The 27878-nt window shown below is 49.8% G+C and overlaps 1 protein-coding gene across 5 annotated transcripts in view; it reads right to left on the minus strand.

Annotated features, from left to right (window-relative positions):
- RARB (retinoic acid receptor beta) overlaps positions 1-27878 on the minus strand; it is an 851244-nt gene that overhangs the window by 1603 nt on the left and 821763 nt on the right. For all 5 annotated transcript variants that reach the window (XM_070433307.1, XM_070433308.1, XM_070433309.1 and 2 more), the window contains 4 exons: positions 20116-20276; positions 11137-11313; positions 2925-3129; positions 1960-2118 (listed from right to left, as the gene is read on the minus strand). In XM_070433307.1, the coding sequence (XP_070289408.1) occupies positions 1960-2118; positions 2925-3129; positions 11137-11313; positions 20116-20276 (702 nt within the window). The remainder of the gene's footprint in view (positions 1-1959; positions 2119-2924; positions 3130-11136; positions 11314-20115; positions 20277-27878) is intronic.

Raw genomic sequence — 27878 nt, forward strand, 5'->3', positions numbered from 1 at the left:
GGCCTCCCCAAACCTATGCTGATTTCACAACATTAAAATACGTTTATCTATAGATATGGTGACATGTTTAAATTGGATAATTCCATGCATCAGTCAGTTTCAGGAGACAAGATTGGTATGTATTTGCTTAACATAATTTACAATGAGAAGTTCCTGATAACAGAAACAGTATATATTTTGAAAATGAGACAGTTGAAAGGACACCAGTAACCAAAAAATGAAGGAAGTGATTTGAGTGGTAAAAGTGGGCAAGCATCAATTTGATGTAGCACTGCACTGTCCAGTGCATCTATTTAAATTTACATTTGTTAAATACGATGAAGAGAACAGTGCCTCAGTTGCAGCAGCCACATTTCCAGTGCTCGAGAGTCACGTGGTTAGTGGCTACTGTATTGCACAATGCAGAGCACAGGATATTTCCACAATCACAGTAAATTTTATTAGCACTGGCTTAGCCAGATACAGGAAATGACCATATTAAGTTAAACAGCCTCACTGTTTTAAAATTAAAGACATCATAATTATAAGGTCAAGCACTGTTTGCCTCTATCCTTAATCCCATGCTAGGGCTGAGTTCAACATCTCATTGAAGAAACTTTAGAAGGAGATCAAGGATTGAGACTATCAAGCAGGTTCACTGTGCCTCGAAGCACTTCCCCGAACGCGAGTTTGTTCCTTGGTTCACCAAGGTCTTCAAGGGATAGCGTATGCTAATGGAAAGGAGAATGACAACATTTGGTACTAGGGGTGTCTACTGAGTTTTCTCTACCCTATGCCAACACTCAACTGTTACAGGGCTCTGGGCACAAGCTTCCATACTAACTAAATATAATTGCTCGAATTGCCCCATAAACTGAAAATCACTAGGCTAAGAATACACCTCTCAGGAAGGCAGCAGTGCCTTAGCTTAGAAGTGTGTGGAAGTAAATCTGCCCATACACAAGAGAGCAATGGCTACACTGATTGAGAGAAACATCACCAACAACGATCGTAAGTACTATTCATTTTTCTTGAGGTTTGGATGTTTAGGTAAAACGAGTCAAATTTACATACACCAGAGCATGTGTAGAAAGCTGGAGTGAAATATATAAAACTAGAACATTAAAAAGCTTGCCATATTGTACATTCTCTTTTTCTAAAATCCTCACCCGAGGATATATTCTACTGACTAGAGAGAAGAAGGGATTGAGACAGAGAAACATCGGTCAGTTGCCTCCAATATGCACCACCGCTGGGGATCAAACATACAACCTAGATATGTGCCCTGACCAGAATCAAACCAGCAGCCCTTCAGTACATCAGACGACGCTCCAACCAAGTGAACCACACCGGCCACGGTTATATTATCCATCCTCTTGAAAACAGTTTTTCTAATCCTTGGTCACCTGAATTTTAAAGCTCTCATCATCTAAGATGGAGTAGGGTAAAATTTCAGGTTTTCTTTTCTTTGTAAGGGTGGGTACTATTTCATTTCTTTTGATTTCAATGAGAAGTACATGCAAAAACAAAACCGACAAAAAGGCAGCTATTACCAAACATCCTGAATTAAAACCTGGGGTTTAGAAAAGCAATACAACCTGCTCAGGACTGCAGGCACCATGTCATATAGACAGTGCAGACTGGGGACATACCTTTACCCACGTCATATAGACAGCGCAGACTGGGGACGTACCTTTACCCACATCATATAGACAGCGCAGACTGGGGACGTACCTTTACCCACGTCATATAGACAGCGCAGACTGGGGACATACCTTTACCCACGTCATATAGACAGCGCAGACTGGGGACGTACCTTTACCCACGTCATATAGACAGCGCAGACTGGGGACGTACCTTTACCCACGTCATATAGACAGCGCAGACTGGGGACGTACCTTTACCCACGTCATATAGACAGCGCAGACTGGGGACGTACCTTTACCCACGTCATATAGACAGCGCAGACTGGGGACGTACCTTTAGCGCTGATGCTGCGGAGATCTGTGATTTTCATTAAGATCTTTGGGAACATGTGAGGCTTGTTGGGTCGTCTCTTTCTTATATAAATTTTTAGGGCTTCCAGCAATGGTTCTTGTAGCTTATCTACTTTTGTTGGTTCCTCAAGGTCCTGGCGGTCTAGATACCGGAAATAAAGTATTACACAATTAGTAGCAGGACAGAAAGTTTCACACTTTCCAGGCTAGAGGGTCATTCCTTGTTCCGACTACATTATGACTTTATTAATTTGATGGTTCAATCACATGTGCAACTTCGAAGATATATGCAACTGCTCTGGGCAGTGATACTTGAAAATGACTGTCCCCCTTGTTAGAGGAAGGCACATTTTGAGGGCTGGGCTGCTTGCTTTTATCCCGGGAGAGAATTACTTCTCATGACCAGGAGGTGTCACTACTGAACTGAATTAAAGCAAACCTTGAGCAGGATGGTTATGAAGGCAAGGTAAGTCGTCCCCTAATTAAAGCCATTACTTTTTAGCCACTATAATTCGGCCTCCTGCAAGCTGATAGGGGTCACTACAAAGAAGAAAGCCTTATTTTATCTCAGTCCTCTAAGGGTATTAGTAGGGGGCCAATCCAATGACTTGTATTCCAGGCCACTAAATTAACAAACAGCACATGCAAGTCCCTGGGAACATCATCAAAATGTCCCCAGGTAGTTCATTTTATAGTGTGATGCTACCTTTAAAAAAATACCTGTGGCAATTGTAGAAATAGCATTTTAATATTTCAGAGCAGAAGGATCCCAAACTTAATTTATAACAATATAGAAAAATGCAATAAACCCCAAGCATGCATGCCTGGCTTTATTCACATGCCTTCTTCTAAGTAAAATATCTCCAAAATGGAGATGAAGTTTCCCCCATGAATTACAAGTGCAAGTTGTTCCTGGAATCCCCTGAGGGTTTGCTAGGTAGTCGGTACCTCCACAGATTAAGCAGATGGCACTGAGAAGGCCTGTTTCTGTGTCATCCATTTCCAAAGGCAGGAGCTGGTTGGCAAAGGTGAACACAAGGTCAGTCAGAGGACCAAATCCAGCATTGTGCATCTGAGTTCGATTTAGGGTAAGGCCATCGGAAAAAGTCATGGTGTCTTGTTCTGGGGTATACCTGGTGCAAATTCTAAGAATCTGGAAGAAAAAAAACACACCCAGATTGGATGGATCGTCAACGCCAGCCTGTCCTCACAGCATCAGTCAGCTCTAGCAGGAGGTAGCATGAGGATTTCCAAGGTGCTCCCACATCCCAGGAGGCGCTCGGCCCCCTTTCTGTTGTTGAGTGTCTCCTCAAGCTCTTTCATTAAAAGAGTATAGAAGTCACAACACGGGCTAAAGTCATTTTAGAGAATAACAACTAGGACACAAGAAATCTCTGTCTAAAAGTCATCTATTTGAGTCAAATAAACATTTACCAAGGACCTACTTATGTCCCAGGCACTATGCCAGGTGCTAGGGATAAAAAAAATGAATGAGATTCTTTTTTTTTTTTTATGAGCTTACAGCCTACCAAAAAGAAAAAAAGGGGGGGGGGAGGGCAATATCTACCATGTATCAAATGCCTAGTGTATAGCAAGTGTTACACATGCCCTACATTAAATCTTGCAAACGCCTCGGTGAAGTGAATGTTATTTATATATTGCAGATGAGGGGCTGAAGCTCAGAAGTGTAAGCCATGTGCCCAGGGTCACACAGTTGACATGTGGCTGAATCGGATTCAAGCCCAGGTTAGGCTCCCTCTTGCACTGCCTCCGACACCGCGTTCCACAGACAGCTATGACTCAGGAGCAGGAGCGGACCAGCAGGGAGCTGGGAGCTCGGAAGAAGGGAAGCTCGGACGCAGCCAGGACGAACTCAGAGCAGACTTACGGAGAAGAGGCAGCGTTTCAAGAAAGCCAGGATGTAGGGGTGGAATGTCTATAGGCAGGAAGCCTGGCTCACCCTGCCACGGTCTCCCAATCCTGCCTGACAAACGGCCCTGCTGGTCCCCCTAGGGCAGTGGTCGGCAAACTGCGGCTCGAGAGCCACATGTGGCTCTTTGGCCCCTTGAATGTGGCTCTTCCACAATATACCGACTTCTGCGCATGGGCCACGAAGTTTCAATAGCACTGTACGTGCGCGCCTGCACATGGTATTTTGTGGAAGAGCCACACTCAAGGGGCCAAAGAGCCGCAGTTTGCGAGCCGCAGTTTGCCGACCACTACCCTAGGGCACCTGCTGCCACGGAGTTGCCTGCTCCCTGCACTGTGCCACCAAAATGCCTTCCTTCTGTACACAGACCATCCCGGCTGGCGCTCCCATGGCCCTGTGGGTGCTAACTGCTGGGCAAAGTCAGGATGCTCAGTATCTATGGGCTCAAAACCGCAGACACTGGTCCGGTTTGGAACCGAGTGGGAACTAAGTAAGTCTTTGCACTTCAGCACGCTGCCAAGATGTGACTGCGTGAACGCCATTCCTGCAAGAATGAAAGGAACCAGGGCTTGTCAGAAAGGAACAGGAGGCCAGGATTGAGACATCTGCAAGCTGTCAGTGGCTCCCTCAGGCAGCCAAGTCCGAACTGCAGGGCAGAAACACCTCCGTACTGTCCTCCTCGGGAGGGTTTTCCTCCTGAGAAGCTGAAAGGTATTTGGAATCCGATGAAGCATTTAAACTATGCCCAGTTGCTTCTCTCCCTAGAAAGTCCAAACCAAAGCCAAGTACAAATGGGCCGTCCAGAGCGGAAGGTGCGTGGCCTGAGTGGAAGAATGTCAACATCGTTACCAGGGGCCTCCGCCCCAGCCCTGCCCCTGCCGGGCCCCTGGGCAGCACAGCACCCCCTCCAGGTGTTGGCCAGGCTGCCTCTGGAGGGAAACCGGGAGCTTCATTTTGTCACAGTGGCAAACACCAGTGCGTCCCCAGGATCCCAACACCCTTTGTTGAAAGGAGGGTCTCTCCTCTGGGAAGAGGAGCACACAAGCCCCACACGATGGTGGAAAATAGCCCAGGGGAGGCTGGCCAAGCCGCGGCTGCTGGGCAGAGCTGGTCCTCCTCAGGGCAAGAGGGCCCTCACTTCCCGCCTGCGGCAAAGAGGACCGAGTCTTTCCCCATGGCTCTAGGTGTTTCCTGGGAGCACACTGCTGGGCTGCCTCTCTGGGAGGATGGCTCTGAGCATCTGACATCCCAGAGGCAGAGCCGGGCACTCATCCACCTCTCTCCTGCTCCCTGTGGCCACCGAATCCAAGCCACCGCCGCTCCTGTGGCCACAGCACGCTGTTCACAATGTTCATCAGAGGAGACTTCACCTTCCCTGCGGAAGTCCCTCCGATGGCGGGTAGTTATCTTACACCCCTAACATCCAACCTTCTTCCTGCGGCCCCCACGGCCTCTGTCCCTCCCCCCCACTAACGTCTGGTCACAGTGGTCCCCTTTCTGAGTCTCCAACCACTCGTTGCTGCTGCAAAGCACTTGCGCTTGCTGCTCGCTCTGCCTTTGATGCTTTTCTCCAGATCTTCACGTGGCCGACTCCTCCTACTCAGAGCACAGCAAACACCGCTTCCTAAAGCCCACGACCTCCTATCATAAAATATGCCCATAAATCCTTTGCCAGAGTGTAGCTTCATTCCCCTCCCCCTGTGTGTGGGCTGGACCCAGTGCCTTCATTCTACTGAAGGAATATGGGGGTCAGTGATGGGTGTGACTTTAGAGACAAAGTCATAAAAGTCATCCTGGCTTCCTTCTTGTTCCCTCTCTTCCCTCTCCAGTTTCAGGGGAAGCTGGCTGACCTGTCATGAGGACACTCAAGCCGCCCCATGGAGAGGGCCTTACGTTGCTAACCAGCACTAACTCGCTGGGCAAACATAATGAGCTACTTTGGAAGCAGGCCCGCCAGCCCGTCAAGCCTGCGGCTGATGCAGCCCCAGCCCATATTGTCTGCAACCTCATGAGAGGCCCTGAGCCAGAGCCTCCCAGCTAGGCCAGGTCCCCACCCACAGGGACAGTGTGTGCTGTTGACAATTCATGTTTCAAGTGGCTAAGTTTTGTGGCAACTAGTTATGCAGCAATAGATAATGACGACAGCATCCTTGCCTTGAGCTGCGCACACATCTCACGTGTAGCTGAATGCATCTTCCTAAAGTACACGCCTGTGTAACCACCACCCAGATCAAAATACGAATGGTTCCAGCACCTATAGGCTCCCTCCTGATCAAGCCTCCTTCCCCAAAGTAACCATCACTTTGACGTCTCTCCCTGTAGATTACATTGGCCTGTTCTTGAACTTTAGAAAAATGGAATCACACAGTATAGTGTGTCTCTCCTCTCTCTCTCTCTCTCTCTCTCTCTCTCTCTCTCTCTTTCTCATCTGGCTATTACTCCATATTGCATCTGTGAGAACCCCCAGGTTAGTGCCTGTAGTGGTGGTTCTTTTTCACTGCTGTGTAGTATTCCACAGCATGAACCATCACCCAGCACCATCCCTCTCTGAGCTGCCTGAGAAGCTGAGCTCTTAGAAAAAGACTGCTCTGCCGCCTCACTCCCTGCTATTTCTTTGGCAAATAGGGCAGTGCCATCCACACCACAGGTGGCCAATGAACACTTGTTAAATAAAGGAACTCATCAGAATCTCTCCCACCTTGTAACACCGGAGGAGGGCATCCAGGGATGTCTAAGTTTTTAGGGGCAGGAGAACACTCAGATTGCTCCTCCAGTTCAGTCTCCGCACTAATTGTGTTTGGCAACTGGTGGGCAGACCGGGATCTGATTTGAGTGTTTATCCTCCAGTGCTTGTGGGAATGTCGAAGTCGTGATAATAATAACAATAAGCCCGAGCTGTGCGCGGCCGTCTCCCCTGGCAGCACACAGTACCTATTGTGTGAGCTCATGGGAATGACATTTTTTTCCCCGTGGGACCTGCCACCAGCCCGCCAGTCCCGGGAAGGACGTGGGCAGGCGCAGGATCTCGGCCCACGGTTCCTGCTTCCAGACCAGCACTCCAGGAGCCGTTCTTTGAAAATGTGAAGAGGATTATGTGGGAATAAGTGGAATAGTATATTTTATTTAACTGACTTAGAGCCAAAGTATTTTGGCTTCCACGCATAATGAATATAAAAACCATTAAAGAGATACTGTACATGTGTAAACAAGAAGTCTTTGAAATCAAGCGTGTATTTTTACCATTACAGTACTTCCGATACTCAGCAGCCACAGGTGGCTCGTGGCTCCCATATCGATGAGGAGCACACAGGTGGTGTGTTGTGTGTGTGTGTGTGTGTGTGTGTGTGGTGTGTGGCAGCTCAGTACAGCTCACGAGGACAATCTGGGCTAACCCAATATTGATACAGCAGTTAATTTTAAGGAGTAGTTTGCCTGTGCCAGGTACTGAATGCTTCACATGCATTTACCCAACCAACTGTCCCACAGCCTTATTAAGGAGGAGTTACTATTATACCCATTTCACTGAAGACAGAATTGAGGCTTAGAGTAGTCACATCACTTCCTGAAATTCATAGCTCACAGTGGCAGAGCTGGGACTGGAGCCCCGGGAGTCTGGCGCCAGGCCCACCCTCTCAGCCACTGCACTGACTGCCTCACAGTGACTTGTGGTGACGGTGACCTCTGGGGCAGCTGCTCCACACCCCAGCTAAGAAAGCTGAGACTCAGACACAGAACCTCCTCACGATGGCCCAGCGGCCAGAGGCGAAGCTGAGGCCTGAACACAGGCTGTGGGGCTCCAGTCCAGAGCTCGCTCCTCGCCAGGCGGGGGCGGGGGGGGGAGGGGAGGGCCTGTCTCTGCCGAGTCCCGGGAAGGCAGGAGGGTCCGGGCCCTGTGGGAACAGCCCTGGGTGGCAGCGCAGTCACAGGTCCCCGGGACCCCAGGACCACAAATCATGGATTGATGGCAGGCAGGACAGTCACTTTTGCGTCACCAGAAGCAAGGTGCGGCTGTGACTGGCGTGGGAATGTTTTCCTTGCGGGAGTGAGGGCAGCGGGTGGCAGGTCCCAGGGAAGCCCCGTGTCCCACAGGGAAAGACCCCACACCGGAGGCTTCCACAGACGCCATCCTCGGACGGCAGCCTGTATCCTGAAATTCCAGTTTTGCTCTTCAACTCATTTGCCCACACACCCATCCATCCATTCACAAATATCCAGCGAATGCCTCGTGTGTGCCTGGGATTCTGCCAGGTGACCAACCCCATGTGGCCCTGCCCTCACTGAGCCGACAGCCCAGTGTAGACATCACCAGGAAACACATTTCTAGGTACAGTCCAATAGATCTTAAGTGCAACGGAGAGCTCGTTCCCAGCACAGCACCAGCCCGCAGGCAGGCGACCATCAGGACAAACCACACACAGGGCAACGCACTGGTGGCTGAGAAGGGGTGGCACTAGGTCCCGGCTAGTGGTACCACCTCGACTTTCCCTTCGGGGGCTGAGAATCACCTCAGCCCCTGCCTGTCCGTCCTTCTGGTTAGCCTCACTCTATCCATACATCAATGGCGTGGACGAGAAGATGCTTCTAAACAGCTCAGCCAGCTGACATTCTCATCCAATGGAAGCTCTTTGAAGCTGTGCATTCTCAGGATCTCGGGATTAACTGCCTTTGCCACAAATTCTTGGAAATGAGCTCTTGTCTGAGGCCAAATGAGCATTTCTTCTGCCTTGTGTCGTATGACTGGGGGTCTCTGCCCTTCCCTGGGCTTACGCCAGTTTTGCCCCTGCTTTCCGAATCACTGCCAGGGGACCTACTGCATGTCCCATTCTATCCATGACCGGATTTAAGGCCGCTGAAGGAATTACCTTAGTTAACGCCCTATTGATTTGTATTCCTATTTTATATATAGGTAAACTGAGGCTTGGAGAGGTTAAATAACTTTACAAAGGTCACAGTATTAATTCCCATTCTCCCTGTCTCCACCGTGGGGCTAAGGGCTAAATCTTGGATCCATGAGCAAGCCTGGGGAGGACATGTGGGACGTGGGCAGACAGCTGCTGGAAGTTGGATGGGATTTTAAGAAGGCATCTAAGCACCCTGATCATGAAGCAGGTGGCGTGGTGGAAGGACCTCAAAGCATCCCTCCCATCCCTCACATTCCATCCTTCCCAAAGGGTTGGAATCGAGGGACTCTCAGACCGTCACCACCTGGCAGCTAGACAAGCAGAGAACTAAGAAATGAGCAGCGAGAGGGTCAAAGTCAGAGCCTGAGCATCAGGAAGGCTCTGGGCCGGCTGGGTGGCCACGTGATGCAGGGGCCTCAGAATCCCACAGCCTTCCCTGGCGCAGACCCTGACTGGCTGTGTGTCACCTCACCCATCACTCAGCCATTCCAGGCCTCTGGGCACTCTCTATTCGTGTGGCAATCACCCAGTCTCCACTAATATACTGGGGGTGTTCTGAGGCTTAGGGGAAATTCTACTGAGTGCTACATTTGAAGCACTTGTGAGCCAAGCATTAATAAGGTCATTATTCTACTAGATCATTATTAACATCATTACTGATTTGCCCAAGTTGCCTCTTGTAACCTCTGGTGGTCTAGCTAGTTCTCTCCACATGGCCCACGCCTCCCACACCACGTCCTGCTTATGCATCTGATCTTCTCATGTCTGTACTTTTCAGGGCTTCGGAGTCCAAAGATTTGAGGCTTGAGTTTGGGCTCCAGCACTCACTGGAGTTGGGTGACTCACCTAGCCTCCAGCTCCTTATCTGTAAAATGGGCTGAATCTCTGTTCCCAGGCTGAGTTGTGTGAGGTGCAAATGAGCTGAGGTTTGCAAACTCTACAGGGTGTGGGTATGTGACAGATCAATGTTGCTCAGATGTTTCATGTTTTTGTTTGTTTGTTTTTAATGTTCTTAGGTTCATCCCAAACCCTCTGATTTTATGAGCATAGAAAAATGCCACATATACTCTCAGGATTCCTGGAGCCTGTAGGCTACTGAGTAATCATTACCACCCGCCCAGATCCAACTTGCAAACAGAAAGACACATAAACATTCAAGCTTCCTACAAGACTGCCCTTCCAGGATCCTCTCTCCTTCTGAGCAAGACTGGGTGCGTGTTTACTTACAGTGAGTAACTGTTTGCTTTGCAGAACTGTTTATACCCAAAGCTATGAAAGATGTAATAAAAAGAAAAATCTACGCTTTTAAATACCTCAGATGCTGATTGTCCCTTCCCTATTTTCTTTTTTTAAAAAAATATATTTTATTGATTTTTTACAGAGAGGAAGGGAGAGAGATAGAGAGTTAGAAACATCGATGAGAGAGAAACATCGATCAGCTGCCTCCTGCACATCTCCTACTGGGGATGTGCCCGCAACCCAGGTACATGCCCGATTCCGGTCAATCGAACCTGGGACCTTTCAGTCTGCAGGCCGACGCTCTATCCACTGAGCCAAACCGGTTTCGGCCCTTCCCTATTTTCTGATGCCTCCCCGGGGCCAGCCTCCCATCCATGTCCTGGAGGCCTGTCAGCATACAGTCTCCCAGGCAGGACACACCCCTGCCACTGCTAATGGGAGCTGCTTCTCCGCCCAAGAAAACCGCCTTAGACAGAGCCGATCGCCCGCCCCTGGAGCACCCACCAGGGAGAGAGTGGGCATCTAGCCAGCAGAGACCTGCAGAGGACAAGGTGTGACAGTGCCCTCACGCATCTAGGGCCCTAGAAGTCACAGTGTGAGAATAGTAGGAAGTGTAGGGGCATCAGGGATCCCCTGTGCACAGTTGGGGAAACTGAGGTCCATGGAATAAAAAGATTTCCCAAGGCCACCAATGGCGATGGTGGGATCAGGGGATGGGACAAGCTGCTATGAGCCACCTCCAGTGGTTTAGCCTTTCAAAGACCTACAGCACTGTCCCATGGGAGGGGTTGAGGGGGAACAAGCTGTCACTGGAGGTCTGTGACCAAGTCTGGCTGGACCTGTTCCCAAGGTCATGTGGAGGGGGTTCCCACACCATGTAGAGAGGGTTGGGAGGTTCTTTTCAACTCCAGGGGCTCTCTGAGCCTTTGGAAGCTGAACGGAGGTGCAGGCTGGGAGGATGGGACTGGGTGCCAAGGAGGTGGCAGGAAGAGAGGTCGGGGAACCGAAGCCTCTGGAGGTCTTCACAGCATCTCAGTCCCCGATTCCGCCCGCCCCAAACCCTTTACTAACAGGTCAGAAGGGCACCTACCAGGATGTCCAGGCAGGCGGCCTTCAGCAGGGTGATCTGGTCTGCAATGGTCAAGCTGGTGAAGCCTGGCAGGCGTTTAGCAAACTCCACGATCTTGATAATGCACTTGGTGGCCAGTTCGCTGAATTTGTCCCAGAGGCCCAGGTCCAGCCGGACTCGATGGTCAGCACTGGAATTCTAAGAGGGAGAGAAGACACCACAGTTGCTGGGGAGCCCTGTGGAAGGCAGGAAACTCAGCACGTTTCCTGATAATGCGCCTGCACGTCAGCGTTGGCCAGGGAGCGTCCTGGTGGTTTGGCTGAGTTTTCAGTTTAGATTTACCTTTTAAAAATGCTCAAAATCTTATTCCTTACCACTGGATCACCAAATGATAGGTGAGGTGGATTTCTCTTTGTGCAACTATCCTATATAATAAAAGCCTAATATGCTAAGTGTCTGGTCGTCTGGTCAGCTATTCAACCAATAAAAGCATAATATGCTAATGATATGCTAAGGCCACTCAACCATTCGCTATGATGTGCACTGACCACCAGGGGGAAGACAGTCGACCAGTCGCTATGATGGGCACTGATCACCAGGGGGCAGATGCTCTGACTGGTAGGTTAACTTGTTGCTGGGGTCCGGCCAATTGGGACTGAGCAAGACAGATCGGACATGCCCTAGAGCCCTCCTGCAGTTCCTCCCTGGCTGGCCAACCTCCCGCATCCCTCCCCAGCCCCAATTGTGCAACGGTGGGGATCCCTTGGCCTGCGTCCTCTCGCAATCCGGGACCCTCAGGGGACGTCTGAGAGTGGGTTTCGGCCCGATCCTGCAGGCCAGGCCGAGGGATCCCACTGGTGCACAAATTTGTGCACCAGGCCTCTAGATCCAGTAATAAATGACAGAATAATGGAATAAGGAGTCACCATGTTAGAACTCTGATGAATGACTGGCTCTAGGCACTGACCATCAGTGGTTGCTATTATCTTGAAAAGAGGCAGCCTGCCATTTGGGTGTCCTGATGGAAACACGTACCACCTCCTATGAAACGTCAACCCAGAATCACAGCACACGTCTAGCTCTAACTACAGGAAAGCCAGGAGACAGAGGAGCGTGCTGAACTACACCACGCAGGATGCGACACTCAATACCCAAGAGGCAGAGACCTCATAAACCCAAAGGATTGCTGTCTTCAACAGATACATTGCAAGGGGAATAAAGAAATGGAAAGGGAAACCTATAGATTAACAGCGGCTCCACCCAGATGCTCATTAACTGATGAATGGATAAGTTGTGACACACCAGGCGGCAGAGGGCTAGTCAGCAATGACGACAAAGGGAGCATATGTCTGACTGCATACGTTTGCCAAACTCATAAGACTATACCTTTAAAAAAAGATAAAATTTGCATTGTTCATTTGACTTGACTTAGAGGTTGACATTTCATCATTTATAACCTGATAGATTATAAAGAAAAAAGGGAATGAGCATCTCTTAGTGTTATATTTGTAAGTTGGACCTCTGAAAAATTTCTCTCTACACATGCAAAATTATTTACACCATTTTGCAGAAGAAGAAAAACTGCCCTACATCCTTAATTATATTGTAGGTAGCCTATGCTTGGGGTTTTCAATATATGCTGCTGTGCTCGCATGATGTCTATATATATATCTACACCAGTGGTTCCCAAACTTATTTGGCCTACCGCCCCCTTTCCAGAAAAAATATTACTCAGCGCCCCCTGGAAATTAATTTTTTAAAAATTTTAATAGCAATTAAACAGAAAGATATATGTATTAATATTTCTACCTTTTTCGTAAAATATAGTAAAGAAAGGTGTAAATTAGAAACATTGAAGTTTGAAATTATGAAACTATTTATTGAACTCAGAATAGAAAGGTAATATAAAAAAAGTTAAAACAAATGCACCTGTGGCCATCACCGCCCACTTTGGGAATCACTGATCTACACTAATAAAAGAGAAACATGCAAATTGGTGTCACTCCACTATGCCCACCAGCCAATCAGAGTGACTATGCAAATTAACCCAACAAAGATGGTGGTTAATTTGCATACACAGGGGGAGCGAAGACTGAAGAGGCTTGGCTTCTCTGCTGTGGATGGACCAAAGGCCTGGGTCCCAGTTGCTGAAGGAAAACCGGTGCCGGCAGCCAGGGGAAGGAAGGCCTATTGCACGAATCTTTGTGCAATGGGTTTCTAATTATATATATATATATACATATATATATATATATATATATATGTATATATATATATATCCCATGTTCAAAGGCTGTTAAATCACGTTGTTTGCCCAGAAAAAAATTACTTCTGTCATGGTAAACAACCTACTTCCCTATTTATAATGGTTTGGCCCTCTAGCAATTTCAGCGTGAAATTATAGCTAATTTGCCTACAAATGTCAGGTGGTCACAATAATCTGGCCACTCAGTGTATTTCCGTAATGGTATATAATAATTTCTACTCATCCATAGATATTGGTATTTCTTGTACTGAATATAATGAGGAAAAAAACCCCAACTGGAATAAATAAAACATTGCTGGTAAAGAATTAAATATGTAATTAAACAGATTTTATTTTCAGCCCCCCATGGCCCCAAACAGAAAAGCCAGGACCCTCCACCCCTGCACTGAAGATGGCCGTCCCCTCTACCATCCCCCCGTCCTGCTCGATGTTTATAGCACTGATCTCCTAACGCACCCTGCCAGGCACTCATTATACAGGGCTTCTTGTCTCACTTTTTAAAGCTATATTTTTATTGATTTCAGAGAGAAAGGGAAAGAGAGAAACATCAATGAGAGAGAATCATTGATCGGCTGCCTCCTGCACGCCCCCTACTGGGGATCCAGTCTGTAACCCAGGCATGTGCCATGACCGGAATTGAATCATGACCTCCTGGTTCATAAGTTGACGCCCAACCACTGAGCCACACCTGCCAGGCTTGTCTCATTTTTTATTGCTGTATGGTGCCTACAACAGTGCCTGGCACATGGCACTTAAAGAAATATGTGCTGAATGAACCAATGAGTGAAGTTCCCAAAAGCCCGTGCTTATTTAAAATGGCTCAGGACAGCTAAGGTTTTGCGGCTGAGGCTGTCCTAGGCTGGGGCCTGGGCCCCCTTCCCAAGGCCTCCGTTGCCTCTGAAGATGGATCTGAGCCATCCAAGGAAAGGCAAGGCTCCCAGGCCTGGCTGGGGCCTGACAGATATCAGTTAAGGGTACCATGCACCCCCACCCATGTCCTTAGTTCCTCCCTCAGTGGAAATCAGCTCAGGAGCAGTAAAACTAGCTCCTGTCTGGAATGCTGGCGAGCAAAGCCAGAAAGAAACGTTGGCAGCAGGTATGCCATCCATGCCCTGGGAAGCTGGTGGCCAGCGTGGCCGCCTGCACTGTTCTTTGCGGAAAGTAGGCACGCGCCCTCCAGATTTATTGTCCTCCCTCCTCGAGGACCTTGGCGGAATACAGTGCACTCAGGGGAACATCAGATCAAGATGTGCGCCATTCGGGCTGTAATTAAATTTAATAGGCAGTTTATCCGGTTCGGAGGAAGACGCGATGGAGAGGGGCGGAGAGGCGGGCCTACTGCGGGGAATCATTTCACAATGGAGTATCCATCTGGAAAAAAAGACATCGCCCCGGCCCAGCGAGTGTGAACGAAATCTTCATCAGCATCGGATGAGGTCACTTCATCACGCCCGGGCCTGAGAGGGAGCAGCCTGTGGCACCTTCTATTAAAAAGAATGCACAGCCGTCTCCGCGGCATGTAAATCTCACTCACGATTATGCAAACTGAAGGGAAGAGGCAGTTAATAAAACACAAAATAACCTGGTGTTTTATTAGACGGCGCGCTGGATTCATGGGCACGAGGTGGAAAATGGCTTATATATTATCTCCCAGCCGCGGCGAATGGACAGCGCAGCCTGGGGTGGCTGGGGATGGAGGCGGTTTTGGGGGGTGCGGAGGACGTGTGTGTTTTCTGCAGCTTTTCTGAAACCCGGCTGGGGGTGGGCACGTGGCTCTGAAAGAGGACAAGGTGTTCACAGCAGGATCACTCGGAGGAGCCCTGCTCATTTGGCACATTTCTGTGCCAGGAACTATACAAAGCATCCTGACGCCTCTTTCTCATTCAACTGTCCCAGGAACCCCAGGAAGTAGGTACTATTTCAACCCCATTATATAGATAAGGAAGCTGAGGCTCCATGACGTTCCACGTCATGAACCTCCTAAGTAGCACAGGCAAGGTTTGAACCTGGGTCTAAGAGGCCCCAAAGCCTAAATGACGTAGTGGCTGGGGTTTGTCCCGAGGAGGCAGAATTACGCATCCCCAGAGCCGGGAGGTGTCCTCTGGTTCACACCCTCCTTCCATGTTGGAGAGCTCAATACAATAGCCACACCCCACTCCCCACCTTTCTACATGGAATCCCCTCCGCCCCTTGGGTTTGGAGGGGCCACTGGTTAGAAATCTTCCCATGGAGACTAGCTCTGAAGCGCCCTCTGCTGGGCCTGGGCCCAGAAGGTGGTGGACATATGTTTCTGCCTCCCCTACCCATTCCTGCTGCCTCCGTGGTCGCAAACCTACCCAAATGAGGGAAGAAAAAGGAAGTACTCTCTCCAAGACCTGTAGGTGGGGGGCTAGCTGCCTTTTCAGTTCCTCTCTGCCTACTTATTCCCAAGGCATCCCTCAGAGATGCCAGGCTGGTGAAGGTGGCAGGGAGTTTTCTGGCAGTGGGAGCCACCGCCCATCTAAAAAAAGCTCTCGCTAAAAAAAAAAAAAAAAAAAAATGCTCACTCGAAACTTGCAGAGAATGTGTTATGGCTGCTGATATTTATTTATACCCCCAGCTACTTCCAGAAAGGATTTGAAGTGGCTTCTGATAAAAACAGAGCTAGGTCTGTGTGCAGAGAGTAGGACTCATGAGACATCCGGAGGAGGGGCAGTATCAGGGCAGCCTCGCTCCTGCAAACGTGCCACACGCACCTGGAGGGAGGTTGGCTGCCCTGTGCTGGGGAGCAGCCTCTGGAGATGAAACTTGGCGCTTCCCCTTTCCCTGCTGGACAAGAGGTGCAGGAAGTCCCTGCGAAGTCCTTAGAACAATGGGCACCAGCTGGGGACTGACAGTGTCTTGTCCCCCAAGCAGTTGAATGGGAAGGGGTGCTGGATGCCCTCAGGGAAGCCACTTTGGGCCCTGACAGCATCTGCTGCATCCTCCCAGGAGGCAGGGCAGGCAGCCTCGCTGGCCTGGAAGCATGTGGAGGTGGACGCACGGCATAATGAGAATCCACAGGCGAGGCTACTGACTTCAGAGGGAGGCCTGAGGCAGGGAAGGTGGCAGAGGCCCCCCGTGAGGCTTTGGGGTGGGGAAGAGATGTGCTAATAGAGAGAGGACTATCCTGAAGGAGCACGATGGTCCCAGGTCCTGGGGGAAGCCAGGCCACACAGGACATGTGTTCCAGAAGGGTCGATGCTGTGCTTTTTGTTTGCCCTGCCCTCCTCCAGACCAGAGTGGGCGCCATGGCACCTGGTTCCCAGGTGAGTCAGGGCCTGGGGGCTGAGGAAGACACCTCCATCTGAGGACCCTGACACAGCAGCTCATGGTCCCAGGGACGGTCCTATCTTGTCTTTCTCCTTGTGACCTGCCTCAAAAGTTTCCACCTCCAGGAAGCCCTCCTTACTCCGACTGTTCTCTTTTGCTCCATCTTTTTTGGAGCTAAATGTTGGATTTATTGCCAGATAACTGCCACCTCCTCCCAACCAGATGCCCAGTGGCCCCTGCTGCCCTCCTGATGTCTTCTGTCAATGGTGTAGCTGTTAAAAGGGTTGTCTTTGCATTCAGTCTGTTCATGTTCAAGCCCCACGTGTTGGCTAGGAGACATGGGGGAAAGTTACGTAGCCCTTCTACACCTCAGTTTACTCATCTGCCATAAGGGGGCAACAGTACCCACCTCATAAGAGTCCCGTAAAGAGTAAGGGAATTCATATTTTTAGATTCCTTAGCATGGTCCCTGGCCCATAGTAAGTGCTCAATAAATATTAGCTGTAATAATAATGATGGTGATGATAATAAAGATTCCTGATCACAAGCTGTCCATTTCTCTCCATTATTTACAGGCTAAAATACAAATTCCTCAGTCAGCATTCCAGGCCTTGCAAGGTTTTTTTCTTCTCGTTTCCCACTTACTCTCAACACCATCCCACCATTCCAGAGCGCCTGTTCGCGCTCACCGGCTCCTTCTGGCCTCTCCCGAGCTCATCCTCAGTCAGTTTCCCTAGATCTTAGGTCAGGACACACTCACCTCAATGCTCAGCCCAGTACAGTGCCTGGAACACAGTTGGCAATCCATCACCATTTCTAAAAGGAGTAAGTGATAAACTCCTCGGCCCTGGCTATTGCGTATTTCACTTCTCTGCAGGGCCAACATGCACCTGGCATGAGACCAGGTCCCCGGAGGGTCGGTTCATACCCAGGAAGTGGATATGTGGTCGCATCCCTGCTGTGTAGATATTTCCAGATCCCATCATAGAAGCTTTGCATGAATTGTTTCTTTTCCTCTTCCTAACCCTTTCCTATCATCCCCATTTCACAGATGGGAAAAGCGAGGAGGAGGGAAGGTAAATAGCTTGGGCACAGTCACGTGGCTGATGGGTGGCCGAGCAGGGTTTAAACCGCATCCATCTGGTTCCAGCACCCTTGCTCTTGATGCATGGCATTACCCTCCATCGCCTCTTGGTTGACGGGCCTGCTTCGTCTCCTGACTTGAGAGGAAAACTCCCATATGGTATCCAGCCAAGTCCTACTCTGGGTCTGCTTTGGGCTAGGACAGTGCTCCTCAAGCTCAGTGAGGGCTTGCCCACTGAGTCCAGCACCTCCCCTGGCCTGGCAGGTAGGTCAGTGCCTTCTCAGATTAAAGAGTTGAGCACCCCAGAGTCTCCTCTCTGACACCATGGGTCTGGGTAGGCCCCAGAAGGTCATCTGGGTCTTGCTACTCAAAGTAGGTTCATGGCCTTGGCTTCGCAGAGTGCGGTCTGTACAGTAGCAGCACTAGCACCAGCACCACCTGGGAGCTTGTCAGTTATGTCCCACCCCAGACCTGCCTATCAGGACCTGCATCTTAAGGAGCATGCCAGGTGCTTCCTAAGCATGCTGAGATTAGGTTCTTCCTCCGCTTCCTGAGCCAGTCTTGGGTTTGGCGAGGGGACCTGTTTAGTCGAATGCCAGCCCTCCAGCAGCTGGTGCCACCCAACCGCACAGCCTCATGCTCACCCGAGAAGCTGCCCTGGCACGTTCTAGCAACCATTTCCACAGCAAACCTTCTGGGCCTGCTCCTGGCCCCCATTCCTGTTTTATAGGTGAAACTGTGGCACCCACATCCAAATGCATGGCTGGGTGCACCCCAAGAATCGCTTCGCAACCCCTGCACTCACTGTTCTTTTCTCTACCTGGCAACGCCATTTCATCTTACGTCGTGGCCTTTCATATTGTTCTTTTCCTAGCACATCAGTCACCAAACCAGCACATGCTAACATAGCTGCATTTTAAAAAATACCTATTTTTGATTTCAGAGAGGAAGGGAGAGGGAGAGAGAGAGAGAAACATCAATGATGAGAGAGAATCATCAATTGGCTGCCTCCTGCATGCCCCACGCTGGGGATGGAGCCTGCAACCCGGGCATGTGTCCTTGACCGGAAAAAAACCTGGGACCCTTCAGTCCACATGCCGACGTTCTATCCACTGAGTCAAATCGGCTAGATTTATACTTGCATTTTTAAAAAAGTATGTTTACTAGCATCTAGGCCAGAGGTTCTCAACCTTCTGGCCCTTTAAATACAGTACCTCATGTTGTGACCCAACCATAAAATTATTTTCATTGCTACTTCATAACTGTAATGTTGCTACTGTTATGAATCGTAATGTAAATATCTGATATGCAGGATGGTCTTAGGCGACCCCTGTGAAAGGGCCGTTCGACTGCCAAAGGGGTCGAGACCCACAGGTTGAGAACCACTGATCTAGGCAAACAACATAAGCCACTTAAAGAAGCCAGAACAACATCCTAGTTATATAGGGTGTCCCACAATTCACACAAGATTTGCAATTGAATTGCATTGCAAACCTTGCGTGAAGTTTGGGACACCCTATATTTAGCCATTCATTCATTGGACAAATAGTCATTGAGTGCCACACACTAGGAATATATATCAAGGAACATAATACGTACGAAATACACTTTAAAAAATTAAAGTACCTTATGACGTCTCTGCCAGCTCATCCCAGACCAGGAAACATACGCCTCCTACCTTTGCTCCCATTCCTCTCCCTCCCTCTTCTCTTTATTTCTAACCTCAGTGAAAGCCATTCCAGCAGAACACTGGGAACAAAGGGGGACCACCCACTCACCTCCCTACCTGGGGAAGGGCCACACCTATTTTGTGCTTTTCCAGGCTTTGGTTTACGGGTTATACACCAGCCAGATCCTAGCCCAGGGGAGGCCCCCAATAATCTTGGGGGATCTTACACGTGGATTGGTGTTTTTAAAAGATCGCTCCCTTACCCGCCTCTGGGTCCCCCCTGGGCTCTGCACAGGTGTCCGTCATGACCCAAGGAACACCTACCTCACTGGTGTCCTTCACGTCCCAGTGCCTCCCGCAGGGCCTGGCGTAGAGCAAGTGCTCAATTCGAGTTTCTCGGGTGAATGCATGCACGTGTGACTGACTGATCGGAGGGAACACCGGCCTCATAGAGAGCACCCAAGGCCAACTCCAGGAAGGAGGAAGGTGGCCCTGCACAGCCCCAGGGCCGACAGGCACATCCTGGGCCGAGTTTGGGTGGAGGTCCCCTCCAGGCCCAGGGCAGAGCCTGTGTGTGTGTGAGTGTGTGTGTGTGTGTGTGTGTGTGTGTGTGTGTGTATGTGTGCCCACATGTGCCCAGGGGCCTGTGCCCATCCTCCCAGCAGCCCGAGAGCGGGAAGCATCTCTCACCGTGGTGTACTTGCCCAGCTGGCAAAGCGAGGGGAAGGTTTCCTGGTGCGCTTTTCGGATCTTCTCGGTGAGATCGTCCAGCTCTGCTGTCATTTCATAGCTCTCCGTGCATTCCTGCTTCGTCGGCTCCTTCTTTTTCTTGTTCCTGTCATTCCTGACAGCTGGAAACAAGAGACAAGGCACATCAGGGGTCACTAGCAGCTGGGCCCGCACTGCCTGAGCTGGGAGGGTTCGTCTCCCCACGCCTTGGATTCCTTGGACACTCAGAACAGAAACAGAGGGAAAAGGTGCCGCAAACACATCTCCCAAGGAAAGAGGCTCGGGGCTGGGAGGCCGGCAGAGCACGGGGCTCGTCTTTCTGAGCGTGCACATGCGGTGCTGAAGGAGAGCGTGGCTCGCCCAGAGGCCGAGAGTCCACTGGTGTGGAGAGAACTGGCTACGCGGACTGGGCCTCACAGAGAGCACCCTCCCAAGCACGTTCCGCAAGTCCAGGTGAGGGCCCAGAGGCATCGCAAAGGAACCTGCCTGGGAGACTTGTCCCCAAACAACACCAGGTAGGGAGGGGCATCAGACACTGTGATTCCAAACTAAGCTTTTTGGTTTGACACCGCTTTTCAGTTTTCTGAGTTCACTGACTTGCTCTTGCGGAGAATTCCTTTTGGATTATGGGATTATGGCTTTTGTCCCTTCATGCTTTTCTGCTTCCTAAATTTTCTGTGTCAACCGTATGTCTCATCATTTATAAAGTTATTTAAACAACAATAATCTATGCATTTTTAACTCCCAGCCTGGAAAACCATTCATTCATTCCTCCATTCACTCACTCACTCATTCACTTATTCACCCACAGCCGCTGCACACCTTGCCTGGCCCCTGGCCCCTCAGCAGGTGTGTCTTGGGCCCCGCAGGCCCCACTGAGCTCAGCACCCAGGACCCTGGGGCAGTGGAAGCCGGAGCCTCCTCTCCTAGCACAGGCCTCTCGGGTGACTTCAAATCCAAGTGTAACTCAAAGCTCTGGCCTCTGGCCTGGATCTCCCGGGGAAGGAAACTGAAACCCAGGGAGACCAACAGGTAAAATTAGCCCATGTGCCCCCTCTGGGAGTCCGCATTCTCTGGGGACCCAGGGTGGCCAGGCTGGAAAGCGCCTGGCTGTGTGTGCCACCACCATGACCCGGGAATCTGTGCTGCAGACCGACCCAGGGCACAGGCGATCGCCTATGAGGATTTGCCCTGCGCTGCCTCCTGGGAGCAGTTCCCTGGGTCTACACCAGGAGGATCTGAGGCCCTGCTTGGAGCTGCAGCTGAAGGCAGCATAAAGGAAGGCATGGGAGAGGAGAAACAGGAAAGGGAAGAGATGGGAATGGGGAGGGAAGGAGGGAAGGAGGTAGGGAAGAAAGGAAGGAGGGAGGTAAAAAGGGGAGGAAAAAAAGGGACTGAAAAATACCAGTGTGTGCATAAGCCGCTCACACTGACCAGGAGGCAGGGGGGGCTGGGAAAAAAAATCCACATTTATTGACTATCTTGAATATAACATCTGTCTACAGTATCTCACTTAACCCCCTTATCAGGTAGGTGACTTCAAACCCATTTTACAGAGAAAGAGACTGAGCCTCAGAGAGGATAATGTGCCCAAGCGGATGCAGCTGATCAGTTCTTTCTTCACGTGGACACTTATTCCTAAAGGAGTGGATGCCTGAGAAGAAAAAGCCTCCCAAGATGCCTGTCTTCCCCTGGGACTCTGAGAGGACACTGCTCTTTGGCGCAGAACATTTCTGGTCTAGAAAGTGGCGAAAGGCAGTGTGCGGCACCCCGCCTCGGTGCAGTCTTTCCCACTGCCCGGACTGTTCCCAGCAGGTTGGGAACACAGGGTGAGGGTAGCGTGGTTGACAGCAGGGAGAATACAAAGAACACACACAGTTAGCAAAAGGGAGACAGCGAGGAGGAAGGGGGAGGTGTGTGGCAGCGGCGATGCCCCTGTGTCTCTCTACAGGGATGGAGTCTGGGTTGGTGAGCGGGGGCCTGAAGGCTTGTGTGTGAGCACAGGGCTGTGGGTGCAGGTTATCGGACCCTCTCCATTCCCGGGTCCTGCCAATGACCCTTTTTCTTTAGCTGACACCAGAGTCACATCAGAACAGCTGTGAGGAAGAGAGTTTAGAAGCACCTCAAAAAGTGAAGCCTAGAGTTACCATGTGACCTAGCAACTCCACGGTTACATACATACCCAAGAAAACAGAAAATATATGTCCATGCAAAACTTGTACACAAACGTTCATGGCAGCATTACTCATAACAGCCCACAGATCCCTCGGCTGATGAATGGATAAAAAGAAGGTGGTATATTCACACAATGGAATATTATTCAGCCATAAAAAGGAATGAAATACTGACACATGCTACAACACGGAGGAACCTTGAAAACATGCTCAATAAAGGAAGCCAGGCACAAAGGCCACACGCTGGTTGATTCTATTGATATAAGATGCTCAGAATAAGCAGCTTCACAGACAGAAAGCAGACAGGATCGCCCAAGGCTGGGGTGGAGGGTGGATGGGGAGTGACTGCTAAAGGGTATGGGATTTCTTTTTGGGGAGATGAAATGTTCTAGCGTTGGAGAGTCCTAACAGTTGTACAACCTTGTGGATATAACTATAGGTCATGGAATGCATGTTACACTATGTGAATTATACCTTCAAACAAGAACAACCCAGAGCCCCAAGGGAGGTCCCAAGTCACTGGACACCAGGAACTGCTCTGAATCGGAAGCCAAGGTGGCCCTCATTACCATCTAAGACAGCAGTCACAGTAATGCCCCTTACTGACTACTTAGCAAGGCCGGCCATTGCCTTAAGCAATGAAGAATTCCAGCTCACTGAATTCCACAGTGAGCCAGGTGAGGAGCACACTGCAGTCCCATTTCTACACTCTAGGAATTGGAGGCCCAAGATTATCCTGTTTGCAAGTAATCAAGTCAGGATTTCAGTGGAATGTACAGAAAAGCAGAGAGAGAGGAACCACACACCCCAAATTACCCTCACCCACCCCCCAGGCAGGACTGGGGCCTGCGTCTGCATTCCTAAGCCTTCTGTTTCCCACGGCCCCCTGGACAACTCAGATAAGCAAACCCAGCTCGGGGGGGGGGGGGGGGGGGTATCTGGGAGGGATGGTGACACTCTGAGTGGCCACCACTAAGCTTCTACACCAAGCCAGAAGGTGAGGGTGAGGCCAGGGGGAAAGGGACCTCAGTGAGGTAGCCCAGTGGGGGCACTGGGTTGGGTTGTGCAGTAACAATGCCCACCATTTGCAAAATAACAGCTGCAAAACCAAAGCTCCCACTTCTGTGATTTGGGGCCCAAATGTGGAGAACTCTTAGCCGCTGACCAGTGGCCAGGGGACCTGTGTGTAGTAGCCTCCTGCTCCCTTCTGGACTGCGCCTGCTCTCCCGAAGCAAAATGCCTCGCCACGTCCCCCCTGTCCCCGTGGCTAAAGGACTCCCAGACTCTTGGAAACGGCCCCGCAACTGCAAAATGCAGTGACACCTCTGGTGATTACTCCCCCATTATGCAAAGGTTCCTAAGTTAATGGACAAATGTTCTGGGCACGTGGCCTCAGCAGCTGCTTTGCTCAATGGCTTCAGACGGCTATGGAATGCAGGCATGGTATCTGGGCCAGGCGTGGGGACAGCTGCCAAGAACCGCGGAATCCGGGTGATGGTGCACTGCCTGGAACACCACGCGGGATGCGGGCCTGAGCACAGTGCTCTGTCCAGCTTCTGGGGACTCCTGGTCAGCAGGTGCTGGGATGAGGCAGGAGCTCACCTCCTGTGTAGGGCGCCAATGCAAGGCAGGGGTGACAAAGGTGATGTTGGGGGGCAGGGATCTGGTACACGCACCAGCTCCACTGCTTTCTGTCACAGAGGAGTCCAAGCCTCTCTCCTTGGACGGCAGCACCCTCCCAGACACCTACGTGGTGGGAAAGAGTGAGGCTGCAATAAAGGCGAGTGGAGGCCAGTCATATAGGAAGAGGGAGGTGAGGCCCTTCCACGTGGACGTGGGTGGAGCCGAACACAGAGGACTTGTGGGCATTATCGTGGGGTCCCTGCTGTGCGTGGCAATGATGCTTTTGAAGAAGCCATCTGAGAACACCAAATGAGCGGGAGGACTCATTCTTTCCTTCACTGTTTTGTCCATCCATCCATCCATTCATTCATTCATTCATTCATTCAACAAATATGTTTTGAGCCTCTCCTAGTGCTACCTGCTGTGGGGATAAAATGGTGAGCCACACAGATGGTTGCTCCTGCCATGGAGCTCACTTATGGTGGGAGACAGACATTAATCATTTAGTAATAATAATGGTAATAATACTAAGCATAATATTGGCATCACCATTGTTATATGGACTGTGACTCATACTGGAGTGTTATTATAATGCTGAAAATGTTCACTACAACTGTCATAGCAGCTATGGTGCACTTGTTGAACCCTGTGTTCATATTAGGTTATTCAATCCTCACAAACCTGACAGGGAAGTATCATTATTACACCCATTTAGCAGATGAGAAAACTGAGGCACAGAAGGTAAGTACCCTGCCCAAGGCCATGCATCCTGTAAGTGATAGAGCCGGGATTTGAACTCAGAAAACCTGGCTCCATGGCCTTCACTCTTAACCACTGTGCTCTGCCTGGTCTGTCACACACATACATGACTCCACAGCATGGCAAGCGCTATGAAGGATGCTGCAGGAGCTCTGCGTGTGTATTACAGGTATGTGTACTAGTGTGTGTGTGTGTGTAGGGGGCGGAGAGATGGTCTGGGTTCAGGGAGCTGATGCTGGGGCAAGGGGAGGGTGAATTGACAGGAAGGATGGAATGGTGGGTGGTGGGGGGCCTGTGCTGTGAAACTGATGCTCACCCAAAGGCCGCCTGTGATGTTGGATGACTGCTCTTCTCTCAGTCCGATTGCAGCTGGCCGGCATGTGCGTCAATATCCCTGCTACAAATCTGAGGGCCCGACAAACTGCTTTCAGGTGCAGTGTGTCCCAGGGAGGGCTTGGGAGGCAGAGGAGGGGCACACACTGTCACCATCATAATGTGGGCGGGGCTGTTACTGGTCCACACTCCTCATCTGTGGCCACCTGGAAGGCCAGGGCTGTGTTTTACTAGCGTCTGTGTCCCCAGGGTTTAAAACAGCGTCAGACCCACAATGGGGCTCAAAATGAGTTTTGTGCAGGACAAGATGAGCAGGTGACTAATGTGGGATTCTGTCAGCCGTTGGGGCCTCTGAGGGGCAACACAGAGCTCCCCCGAGCCTCTTCCTCTCAGACATGTGAGGTCTCGTCATCCCCTCTGGACCTGCAGGGACTCACTGCCCGCTCTCCACCCTACAGCAGGAGCCGGGAGGCTGATAAAGCAGGCGGGGCATCCAAAGGGTCTTGCCTGTGATTTACACACTTGGAAGAAGCCGGCCGATGTCGGCAAAGCGCTTCTTGGACGAAAGGTGCTCCATAAAATATCAAGTATTCTCCTCGTGAGGGCTGAGAGCTACAAATCAGACTCGGTGGCATAAAAGGAACGTATTTATGATCCACTATCATATTGCAAATGAAATGAACGTAATAAAAGTGTCACTTATACAAATACCTCTGATGTACAGATCTCGACCTAGGAACATGAAAACAGACACCCCAGCACTTTTACTTCAATGTCTCATCATGGAAATAAATGAAGTCATGGTCATTTTAATGTGCGCACTTGTGCGTGTACCTGGAATATGGATTTCCGTGCACACAATAAAAACGAAAGGCAGGAAACATGCAAAAGATGTGAATTTCACTTGGATTCAGGAAGAGATAAAAAACAAAAACAAAGACGCTTTACTAAAATTTCTTCACAGCCAAAAAAATAAAAAAATAAAAAGAGCAAAATACAATCGACAGTGCTGTTGCCCATAAAGTTTTTTATATTCAGTCTAGCAAAGGAAGCATAATGGTCTGTTTAGTCTTGCTTGAATACCAAACTCTGGGATCCGTTTGTCTTGTCTCTTTGCCTCCTTGCTGACTGTAGGAATCACGGGCCACAGTTGGGGATTAGAGCTATCTGGCTGCCATGCGTGGGAGAGGGCCTGTCATGAACATACAGATACGCTTAAAAGAAAAACACAAAAATATCTTAATCCGAGTTTAAAAATCACTTTCTAAATGAACTACCCATGGATCTGAAGCCAGGTGGACCTATGATGGACGGAGACATACTTTCCCATCATTTTAGGATTTGGCGGTTGGTCCTCAAGCACTTAACATAGCTGTTCCCACGGTAAAGTTGGGCCAAGTCGGGAGAGTTAATACTCCAAGATCAGCGTCTCCTTAAAGGTGGAGACTCTCTCCTAATAGAGAACCTGCCATGAAAACACTAGTAGAAATTTGAACAAATACACAGAGAAAGGAGGTTGGTAAACGAGGTTGCAGCTACATTTTCTCTGCCACTAATGAGAGACACATGTGTTTGGGAACAGGCTGAGGGCAGGGTTGCCTGAGTGCCTGTTAAATGAATACAGTCCTGTGATTGGATTTGACTTCAGGGTTTGTGAAAGGGAGGTTAGAACAGCATCCTCAGAGGACTGCTCCCGACCTGCAGCATGGCCACACCCGGGCAAGGACGTCAGGAGGCCGCGTGATGGCCCACACCGGTGCCAAGTGTGAGGGATGGCCTAGCACTGTCAGTGCCAGTGGCCACGCAGGGTGCATAGCTAGAATTTTTACAGCATGTTAAAGATGCAGGTCTTGGGGGAAATAGTCTGGACGTGGCATGCTGAGGCTTTAACAAGGATCTACCAGCCCAGCTCAGCTTTTAAAGTTGTTCAAAGCACTTATAGAAAATGCCTGAAGTATCAGAATGTGCAAGTGCCACATAATTCTGTTTAGTGGAAGTAATATATTATGCTAATAAGACTTTCAAAACTATTTTCCTAATTTAAAAAATTTATTGATTTGAGAGAGAGAAGGAGAGGAAGAAAGAGAGACAGAGAGAGAAAGAGAGAGAGAGAGACAGAGAGAGAGAGAAAAGAGAGAAAGGGACATTGTTCCACTTATGTATGCATTTATTGGCTGCCTCTTGTATGTGCCCTGATAGGAAATTGAATCACAACCTTGGCATATTGGGACAATGCTCTAACCCACTGATCTAAAAACAATTTCCAGCACACTTTCCTCTTACTGGTTGCTTTTAGAAGTCAAGATTTTACATCCTCTCAAGTGGACAGTGTACCCCTAGTCCTATAATTCTAATATTTTTTCTCCTCTGTGGTGGGCAGGTGTGGGCAGCCCTGCTGTGGCTGTGTTTGTCTGGGGGCAGGCCCAGTGTGGTGGCCGTCCTTGCAAGAGAAGAGATTTGGAGTTAAGAGGCTCTGCTATAAGTGACAAATCCTTTTCTTTGGATAAGAGTCTTGTATAAACTATCGGAAATACCCTAAGTTCAACTCCAGAGATGAGGGAAAATAAAACACTCCTGCGTGATGTATCCAAGCAAGAGGTTGGCAACGAGTAGCTGAGAAATGGCACAGTGTCTCTGAGATGCCTTATTCATAATCGGCAGGATTACTTGACACAGACCCTCTGGAAGCAGTGGGCCATCAACGCTGGCTTTTTCCTAAATCCTGTCCTCAGGGGGTGGATGTGTCCTTGGCTTTGTGTTTGTGGCACAGCTATCCAACATGATGAGGGCCGTGATGAAGGTCTTTATTGACGGCATAAAACAGAATGCCAACAA

This window comes from Myotis yumanensis, unplaced genomic scaffold, assembly GCF_028538775.1.
Source record: "Myotis yumanensis isolate MYYU_CA2020_CCGP unplaced genomic scaffold, mMyoYum1.0.hap1 SCAF_14, whole genome shotgun sequence".
NCBI lineage: Eukaryota > Metazoa > Chordata > Mammalia > Chiroptera > Vespertilionidae > Myotis > Myotis yumanensis.